The 10759-nt window shown below is 38.6% G+C and overlaps 1 protein-coding gene across 6 annotated transcripts; it reads left to right on the top strand.

Annotated features, from left to right (window-relative positions):
* Nucleotides 1-10256, top strand: crtc2 (CREB regulated transcription coactivator 2). Of its 6 annotated transcripts, none has more exons than XM_053613124.1 (15): nt 1-397; nt 2012-2113; nt 2402-2515; nt 2652-2713; nt 2882-2950; nt 3031-3128; nt 4007-4086; nt 4333-4377; nt 4480-4520; nt 5777-5982; nt 6165-6610; nt 6862-7686; nt 8749-8805; nt 8912-9065; nt 9242-10256. In XM_053613124.1, exons 1-15 carry the CDS (start codon nt 218-220, stop codon nt 9358-9360), a joined length of 2598 nt encoding a protein of 865 aa, XP_053469099.1. In that variant the 5' UTR covers nt 1-217; the 3' UTR covers nt 9361-10256. The 6 variants fall into 6 exon arrangements, with proteins under 6 accessions (XP_053469099.1, XP_053469100.1, XP_053469096.1 ...); XM_053613125.1 differs by having other exon boundaries at nt 5807-5982; XM_053613121.1 differs by having other exon boundaries at nt 4333-4520.
* The last annotated feature ends 503 nt before the right edge of the window (nt 10257-10759 follow it).

The raw sequence follows: 10759 nt of genomic DNA on the forward strand, positions 1-10759 counted from the left end.
AAGCAGATGTTGAGTTTTTGGTTTTGACGAGCAGGGTTATCATGAAGGCTTGGCAACCCTGTTTAGCAACTTGTAGTTTCAGAAGCTCGCTTGTTGTTCCGAACTTCATTTCCCACAATGCATTTCTCTGTAATCTCTACAGCGTTTCTCTCTCGGGGCCAATGTCCATGTTGGATAACGGGAAGGCAACTTTTCTTCTGTACAACACGGTATAATAATGAACTTGACAGGAGCGGCGATCGGAACTACAGGACGCGGGCAGTGGAGCGGTTCAGGCTCCGCGTCTTTAACCTGCAACCCCCGCAAATTCAGCGAGAAAATCGCCCTGCAAATTCAGCGGCAAGCCGCAGATACAGCCGCCTTCCAGGAGGTTATGATGGACATCACTTCCACCAGGGTGAGTCAAGGCCTTCAGTCCACACACACACACACACACACACACACACACACACACACACACACACGAGTGTTTTCACGGATTTAACTATAATATATTATAACTCTACAGTACATTACAGTCCGCATCTGCAGATTGAATCAACATACAACTTTAAAATCATACAACTTTAAAAAGTAACCTTTTTTGCTTGAGGCTTGAAATATGGTGTGAGAAACCACATCCTGTTGCTTCATGATGCTTGTTGAATGTGATCAGCAGTTAAACTCAGGGTTTATTATGGCTGAGTGACTTTAATTTATTTTATTTTATTCTATGTTTGTGTACTTTTTATCTCCATTTTTGTACTTTTTATTTTCTTCATATTTGTACTATATTTTACTCTTTTTTGACCCTTGTACATTCTGCTACTTATCATTTAAGATGTACTTTTTTATTGTATTATAGTATATGAATGAAAAGTCATCTAAGTAAATAAACATTGTATTATTATTATTATTATTATTATTAACTACAAATTACTTGTTGCTGTCAGCAAAATAATATATATATTTTTTTGTATATTTCATATATGTGTGTATGTATGTGTGTGTGTATGTATATATATATATATATATATATATATATATATATATATATATATATATATATAGTTATATATATTTATATGCTTCTTTTCTGGCAGTTATATTGTACAGTAAAGCCGTGAAGACATTTTGCTTTAATGGCCAAATGTATATGCTTTATCCTGAAACTAAAATGATTATATTTAATATTATATTTGGTTCATTAGTAAATATGTTTATATTTAAATATTTGTTATATTTTTAGAGATTATGGAGCTAATTTGTTAGCGATTAGAGGAGATATGGGTTGTCTGCCGTGCGGACGTTACAAGTGGACTAGTGCCGTTATAATGGTGTTTAATAAATTAAAAATTAGTGATAATGGTTCAGTTTCACTGTTGGCTCCTAAATATAAAAGAGCAGGAGCTTCTTTTCTCACTATTTTCCAGTGACGTTCATGGTCCTATTAAACAGGAATACAACGACATAATGGAGGAAGTAAAAATTGTCCTGTATGATGCAGATCCGCTGAGTAATGGAAGAAACTTGGCTTGCCTAATTAGTAATCTACAATATGACGAGCTTCGATGGCATTGATGGTGATGTAAGCATGATAGTTGAAGCTTTGGAAACTGATCTGAGAGAGCTGGACAGATTAAAGGAACAAAGTGCTGCTACATCGCTCATTTTAGGTAGAGATGAAGGCACCACTAACAGCAGGTAGTCAGACGGCATTGTGGGTAATGTAGAATCTGTTGCCCAATGTAAAAACATGACAGTAGTTTAAATTTAAAAAGAAAAAGTCTTGGCCACCATTGAAGATCTCATGTTAATTATACAGTAGTTGAGGGTGAATTTTGTCTTTTAACACCTGCCTTGACTGAAGCAGTGTTTGAAACATTTTAACCCTGCTATAAGACTACAAAGTCTTTTTGTTTCCTCATCGACCATACTGTAAATGTGCTGCAGGTATTTGAAGCCTTTTGTATTATAACGAGGATTTGTTGCGCTGCAACGCATAACAACTCTCAAATCACTCACTCGGCAGATTCAGGCTCAGAAAGTTCGGCAAGCGCAGAGCCTGGCCTCGTATTATGGAGGATCGCTGCCAAATGTCAGTCAGATATCAGCATATCCAACAGGAAATCAGGCGAGTACTAATGCTTTAAACATTTTGTATATATATATAATATATATTACACACACACATGCATACAAGACACTGGTGCAATCCTTAACTGACAGTATTGGTGCTTATATTAAAGCAAGGGGAAAGACTTAATTTTTAGGAACGGCACAACAAATGTTTGTTTTTGTCCAGGGGCTGCATTATATATACATGAAAACTTGACCGATGTGTGATTACTGTAACTGCCTTTTGTTTGTTTTCTGTCCACCGTCCAACAGCTTACTCTCTGTTTTGTTTGCAAACATGTAGAGCCAGTTCCTGTCTAACCCAGATTACAGTGTCACCCAACTGCACCATGTGAGGACAGAACATGGACAGAGAGATCACAGACCCAGCATTCATGGACGGCCAAACAGGAGACATGTATCCCTCTCTGTAAAACTGATTCATAATCTGCTCCCACTTTACAGCTTTCATTCACACAGCTTTCATTCATTCGATTAGTCATGTAACGACTGTAGTCACAATTCCGAATGATCACCTTAACTGCAGTTTACAGATCGACAGTGCCCCCTATCTGTCCGCCCACTTGTCTCCTCCCTCAGGCCCCAGCTGGCGGAGGTACGTTGGGTACCATGTTATTACCAGTTTGATTTTAAATGCTTATTAATTGTATGGTTAATTGTTTGTCATTTTCAAAATGCTTTGCGACATCCCCAATGTGTACAGCTGTATTTTGGCTTTAATTTGTTTGTGTTGTTTTTTTTTTTTTCCTGTGTCTCTCTAAAGGAACTGGTTCAACAGGTCTGCAAATGAAAAGAGCCAGATGGACCAAACGCCGATGACGGCCCTTAGTAGGTGAGCACAGATCTGTGTGGTATCTATACTGTCTATTCTGTACTGCCACAGATATCATCTTACACTCTTGCCTTCATCAGGACTCGCTCAGACTCTGCCCTTCACACCAGTGTGAGGATGATCTATAGCGGTGACCCGAATCCTGAACAGGTCTTGACTGGCTGCTCAAATAAAACTGGTCAGTGTTGCTTGTTTAACTCTACTTTTAAAAAATGCTCTTTTCTCAATATCATACAATGAAATTAAAATGTGTTACATATATCTAAAATCATTTTTAGTATAGCTTGGAGAGATTCTGTTTCATCCTCTTACCTACTGGAGAGCCTCAGGGGTCAATACTAGGTCCAACTTGTTCGCCCTGTTTCCTACATAACTGGACCCAGTGATCAGGTCTCATGGCTTATCTTAACATTGCTACACAGATGATGCACATCTTTCTTCCTCTGTCCCCTTCCCAACTTGCTCAGACCACCTTTGTGATATCTGTTCCTGGGTTAAGATCTACCATCAGAAGTTCTACCACGAGAAAACTGAACTGAACTGATATACCTGCCGGTAGAGGCCTAACTGCGGCTGGATCCGTCAGTGACCATTAACATTCAGAACCTGCGATTAAAAACGGCTTGGCATGACTTTATATCTTCTCAGATGACGATCAGAAGAATCTAACCTTTTTATGTGTGCAGAATCCTCAATTTCTTGTACAAGCATTAGTTATTCCTAGATGTCACTACTGCAACTGTCTTCTTGCTGTTCTTCCTTCATATGTGATATCATATGAACGCTACTTGTCTGGTTCATAACCTCCTCGTATGAACCAATCATCAGTGTTGTGGCTCATAAGTGTTGGAATGAGCTTCTGACTCCGTTCGCAACGGCCTCTAAAGACCTTCCGCTTTAGACAGAATGTAGGATGACAGCTTGTTTTTTCCTAGCATCCATTAGCTTGTTCTAGTTATTGCATTATTGTTTATGCACTTTACACATCACATTTCTTCACTTACACTATAATACTAAGATGATGTATTAATTCTTGGGTGAACATTTTTCTTTAAGGGACCCCATTATTTTCACCTCCAGTGCCTCTGATTGAGGAGAATGTCCAAGAGGAAGGAAGGACTGCAAAATTACAGAAGGTGACGGTCTTCATATAGAGGACTCAAATCAAAATGGTTGAATAGCGATCATATTTTACAACCCCACTTCCAAAAAAGTTGGAACGTTGGGTAAAATGTAAATAAAAACAGAGTGCAGTGATTTGCAAGTCGGATAAACCCATATTGTATTCACAATAGAACATAGAAAACATACCAACTGTTTAAACTGAGGAAATGTACCATTTTAAGGAATAAATAAGGTAATTTCGAATTTGATGGCCGTAGCACGTCTCAAAAAAGTTGGAATGGGGGCAACAAAAGGCTGGAAAAGTAAGTGTTACTAAAAAGAAACAAGAAAGTGTCCCAACTTTTATTGGAATTGGGGCTGTAAAAGAATTGGCTAATTGTACTGTAATATCTATTATTTCACAGATACCGTCAACATTATCTGGATGTGACACCCCTGGAAATCAGTAAGATCTCTTTCAGCTTAATTAAGTACACAGTGAAATAATTCTATTCGCTTCATGTTCTCACTAATGTACCGTATAACAACGCTGCTGTAGAACCGTCACAGTGCACTGGATGTTCAATAACTTGGTTGTTCATATACTTGGTTTATTACCTTACATTATATCCCAGCACTGTTAAATTCTCACTTCTGATTAGTCAAAAGGTCTTTATTCATTTTTCTATAGCAGCACTGACCGTCGAGCTAGCTGCAAGACAAGTCACAAATGTACAAAGTATAATCGTTGATAGGGTGAAGTTTTCTGTGACGTTCATTTAGCATTTAAGGAAGAAGTCTCCAGCGCCGATGCTTTGTAACAGTCAGATGTAAAGCTGTTTCTTTAAGTTTTCCACCACAGATAAGTCTTCAGGACAGCAAGCTTCGCAGTTTCTCAGTAACATGACAAAGTACATTTTGTCTTATTATCTTGAAGAGAAAGAGATATAGGAGAGATGGGTGAGGGGGCAACTGTATATAGCTACAATAACGTGATCGAGTATATATTGGAACTATAGGAATAAAGTGATAACAGGAACTAACTAGTTTTAAGAATGTTTCTCAACATTAAATGTAAATGGATAAAACGTTTGACATGTCATGGTATAATAAGTACAAAATTATAATTGTTGGAAAATTGCTGTGGCATAAGAGGAATAAAACACTTTGGGACATGCTGTTTATAGACAAATAATCTACTTTGGGGTTGTAACAGTAATTCTGCTTGTTTTCCCATAACAGCTTGCCCAGTCATGTTTTATTCCTTAATCAGGTGCCAAGACATAGAACATTTTTGCCTTCATACACAAAAATAATACACAGTGCACATTTACTAGGCAAAAGTAATGTAGGCTGTTTTATATGATTTTATATGCAGCAGTCTGAATTAAAATCAAATTGAACTGGGTGATCCCCAGTTCTACAGGGTGTCCCTAAAGTCTCCATACATAGGGAACTATGTTTGCCACCACCATATCGGTTCTGCCTTCATCAGTGGATGTTCGTGGACGTCCACTTCTCGGTTGGTCTGAAACACTTCCAGTCTTTAGAGTTTCAGGACACCCTGTATTATCAAATCAAAATAACCTCCAGAAAATCTAATATACTGAAAAAATACTTGAAATTAATGAAGATATGAATTGTAATATAGCCCATTTTGTATATGACTAATTCAAAACATTTTCAAATGCTGAGGTAGATTTGATCACTTTATCCCTACAGTAGTTTCCCATCTGCTGTTTCTTCTCTCAGCATAAGCGGCTCTCTGCCAGACCTCTCCAGTCTGTGTCTGCCCTCTGCAGCGCCCGACGCTTCAAACCTACAACCTCCGACCAACACCAACCCAATCAGCAGCTCCACCGGCGTACACCACCTACCCAGCAGTGCCGCACATGAAGTCTCGACCGACAGTGATTGTCCCCTACCTTGTAATATAACTGAAATACATTTTTCAATTCGCTGATTTCATACTGAATTTAATATTCATTAATGCAAACACAGAATGCGTGAGTGTAAATTTGATGATTCTGCGCAATGTGCAGACATTTCAGTGATGTGAACCTCTGAGGTAACTGGTTTGTAATGGTCCTTTTTTTTCTTCTTTTCTCAGGTTTGTTATCATCTCTCCAGGCGCTCGTCGGTAATCCCTTGCTTCAGTCTTCTCTCAGCAACCCTAATCTCCAGACGACGCTTAGCAGCCCTTCACTACATGACTCTCTAAGCTCCACGTCCCTGTGCACGTCACTAAGCAGCTCGTCCCTGAAGTCCTCCCTTAGTAGCCAGTCCCTGCGGTCCTCCGTTAGTAGCTTGTCTCTGAGTAACCAGTCTTTCCAGTCAACAGCTAGCAGCTGCAGCTATAGTAGTGGGATCGGTGCATCTCGCTCTTGCTCCTCGTCTTCTCTCTCCTGCTCACCACGTACTAGTGGGCAGGTAACGGTGTCGCATACGACTTCATCAGTAAGGAGAAGCCAGCTCAGCCCATTAATGGTGCCCAGTGGTGAAGAATCGCTTTGGCAACAACCGACTCTGTCTCCCACGCTCTCCTGTATAACCCAAGTAAGATTTGAATGTATTGAATGTAATGTAAGGAGTTTAATAATTAAAGCAATTAATGGAAGAGTCAAGTATGGTTGTGTGCAAAAGTTTGCACACTCGTTTCACTATGAAGACATTGTATATTTTTTATATTACAGCATGAACATTTCATGTATCTGGTGTATTTCTAGTCTGTCACATTTTGTATGTGAATTCAAATGATTTTATATAAACTGCTGGAATATCAGTCTCTGATTTGGATATTCTCACAGGGGGTTGCACTTAACAGCGCGAAACTACGACAAGAGGTCAAACCACCACCATATCCTTACAGTCAGTTTCCTCTAACAGGGACTCCAAAGGTTCATAATTCTTCTCAGTCTTGGCAGCTCCATCAGTCTGAGGGATGGGATCAGTGCAGACAAAATACCAGATGGTGCCAACAGCAAGGCTCAAAGCTGTTAAGCTCTCAGTGTAAACCACAACCACATTATATGCAGCTTCAGAGCCGACAATGCCAAACACAGGACAGCCTACTGAGTCCATATCACTACACACCACAGCAACAGCTAGACAAACACACACCGCATGCACCACAGCAGTACCAACAGACTCAAAGTAATCAACAGTCACAGCAACAACCAGTAAACTGTGCACAGACTCAACAATACTTACAGCAACAAACACAACAATTTCCACCACAGTACCAACAGCAATACCAGCAACTCAACCAATGCTGGAATCACGAAATACATCTCATAAACGACAACCAGAACCCGCTACACTGCCAAAGCAAAGATGAAAGTCCTCAGAATCAGCAGCCTCTTCGCCATCAAAATGTCCTGCCAGCTCAGGATGAATGCACATCATGGAACAATCCACTAAATCGACAAAACGTCCCTGATATGAGAAGACAAAGATCTCTCGGGACATATATGCACTTGAAGGAACGGCCAAAACTACAGTCCAAGAAGCTGGTCCAAGAAACTGAAAGAGGGAGAGCTCACAGCTCTAAACCAGTCCATTCTCAGAAAGCTCTCCAGTTTAGTAAAATGGCTTCCACCAGTTCACCGGATAATAAATTCGGGCTTCGCAATGTGAGTGCTGCACTTCGTTCTTATTAACCTGACTTGTGTAGGGTAATCACAATTTTGGGAGATGGTAAAACCATGGGGATTTTTTTCAGTTTGGTGCTAAATTTTAAAACATCACTTTATTCACACATTCACCAGTAAATGTATACAGAATGTATGTACACAGTTCTTACGCAGGCCTAGAAAATTACAGAATGTAAAGACACAGGTTTCCAGAGCTAGAAACATACTGAATACTTTATACTACACCCATATGTTTTTACACTAATACAGCAGTCCTAATAAATACTATATTCCATGTTACATTACATTAGAATGTGTGTAAAGTCTAATAGCATTATAGCTGAAATCTGGAAAACAGCCACAAATGATGAAAAATCAGGTTTTGATTAAAATAGTTTTTTTTTTTTCTTTAAGAAAACAAATATATATTCCACAAAAAATACTTATAATTTATTTCTATACTATTTACTGCATATTAAATGAAATGTCTGGGAAATCAATGAATAGCAGTTGCTTTTAGAAAGTTAGTGTGTTTGTGCTTTTTAGTGGAGTCTGATTGAAACCGTTTATTATTTTTTCCCCACTTTCTCCCCGTTCATTTATGATTCCCACCTACTAGCGTACAACATCTTTTACCTGGGAGGATAAGGACTAGCATGAGCTTCCTCTGTGATTTCAAGCTAGCCATCTTTTGCTCACAGATGACCAGCACTGATTAGTGTCACTCTGATTGGAGAGTAACGCCGTCCCTCCTATGGACAATTTTGCTCTCTTAGACTCCCAGTCAACGATGCCTGTGGCATTATCTGGATTCATGTTTGAACGATAGGCCAAACACTTTTTGGTTGCACCGCCCAGGAGTCCTCTGAGTGAGATCTTTTAAATGCAGTTTTCTCCTTTTTCACATTAATATGCTGTAACTAGTTTTTCAGAACTTCATTTAGTAGAAAATGTCACAGTTTGACCCCGTGAAGCGTCCCAAGCCGAGACACACGGAAAGGAAAACAGTAAGACCTTTGGCATATCACGGTTTTGTTCGTTACTCTTCATTTTACGTTGCAGAAATCTTATGTTGGACTTCACCTGACACCGAGCCAGACAGAAGCTCTCTCACAGAAGGTAGACATGAACAAAATGTTCTGTATCTCTGCAGTTTATTAACTACTGTTTACACTCTGCTGAACTGTTAGTGTTGAATCGCATTCTTCTCATATTTGTTGTACAGCTTGGCCAACTCCATAAGGTCACCAGAAATTCTGACTCCAAATGTCAGGATGTAGAGGGGAAACATCTGTGTGATGTTGAGCACTTCAGGAACTCACCATCCCAGAGTTACAGTAATGATGTGTCATGTAGTTTTCCCAGCATGGGTTCTGCAGGTCTGGCATAATTTATCATCTATTTTGGCAGTTAATATACCAGTCATGGTTTTGTTTTGTTTTTTTACATTATACATAATTTTTTCCTGCATCATATTTTAGCTTCCTCTGTCATCAACTCCTAAATTGATTAGACTGAACTGTAGAGTAAATGTATCGTTCTCTTATTTTTACAGTGCCATCTGCCTGCTTGGATGATGTGACTTCAGATCTGCCGTTCTCAGTTCCAGAATTTGACCTGGACCCCTTTATCCTGGCAGCTGAATCACCTGAAATGTGCAGTGGAGGATTTTAGTTACATGCAAAAATAAAATAGTTCACACAACCATTTAATAATCAGGTTAAAAAAATTTTAAAAGAGGAAGAGTAAATATTTTAACCACTGGCCTTAAGACATGGCCCCCAGTGTAACTTATAATAGAGGGAGTGGGTCCTATGTAAAGAATAGTAAATAATTTAGATTGTGTACAAACATTTTATTAATATTTCAGACTGTATTTTTTAAACCTTTTTAATGTTCTGTCTTACTTAAAAAAAAAAATTCAACTTAGAAGTTACATTTTAAGTTTGAATAGTTCGTAACCAGTTTTTAGAAGTAACCCCAGCTTAGTCTGATTGAGCAGCTCTGCTTTCTTTGTGATGCCTACTAAATGAAAATGTTTATTTAAATGCTTTGCACTATAAAACCACATTAATGTAAAAAAAAAAAAAAACACAAAACAATTATTTAATGTAAAAGTAAATATTAAAAATTAAACTAATGGTTATGTGTAATTTTGCTATATATTTTGCTTGCTGACATGGTGCAGCTCCAGGGTCCCAGCTCGATTCTGAGCTGGGTTCCGTGTCTGTGTGAAATTTAATATGTTCTTCCCGTGTCTGTATAGGGTTTCTCCAGCTTTTCCAGTTTCCTCCCAAGTCCCTGTAGGTGCATTGGCAATGCTAAATTGTCCTTAGGTTTGTGTGTGTCTGTGTGTGTACGTTGCCCTGCGATGAATTGGTGTCCAATCAAGGATGTATTCCCACCTTCAGTGTTCCTGGGATAGACTCTGGATCCACCATGACCAGGATAAAGCACTTACTGCAGATGGATGCAGATGAAAAAGCTTTTTATTTCCTAATAGTGACTGTCCCACTTTATATGAAGTGTCTCTAACAGAAAAAGAAGATGAAATAAAATATACAATTAGATCTCTTTCTGGTGTAAAAGTTAAATTGTGGTTTTTCTATATTTTCTTACTGACCGAGACAGTATCTACATACATCACATGAAAAGTCCACTTATTTTAAAGTGGACTTCTATATATAGGATATAAACACTCATGTAGTTAGTATATGGGATCTGTCAAACTACAGTTCAGTTTTAAGTCATCTGAATCCAGTGGATTTGCCTGTTCCAGCACAAACAGGGAATTATAGAAGTGTTAGACTTTAAAATGTCGAGCTGTAGTCATGTACTGAAGTTGATATAGTAAAAAGCTTACACTGTTAAAATCTGGGTATCTCACAGCACTAAGAGGAAAACACTATTACACTGTGTACCCACATTACCAGTGATATCAATCAGATGCTAGAGTATTTATAGATACATACTATACTTCAATGTAAATAGTTTAACTGTGCAAACATCAAGCCAGAGAGACCTGCTGAGGCTGCGGTGCAGTCAGACACTATTCTGCTTCATTTAATGTGAG

This window comes from Ictalurus furcatus, chromosome 24 (assembly GCF_023375685.1).
Source record: "Ictalurus furcatus strain D&B chromosome 24, Billie_1.0, whole genome shotgun sequence".
NCBI lineage: Eukaryota > Metazoa > Chordata > Actinopteri > Siluriformes > Ictaluridae > Ictalurus > Ictalurus furcatus.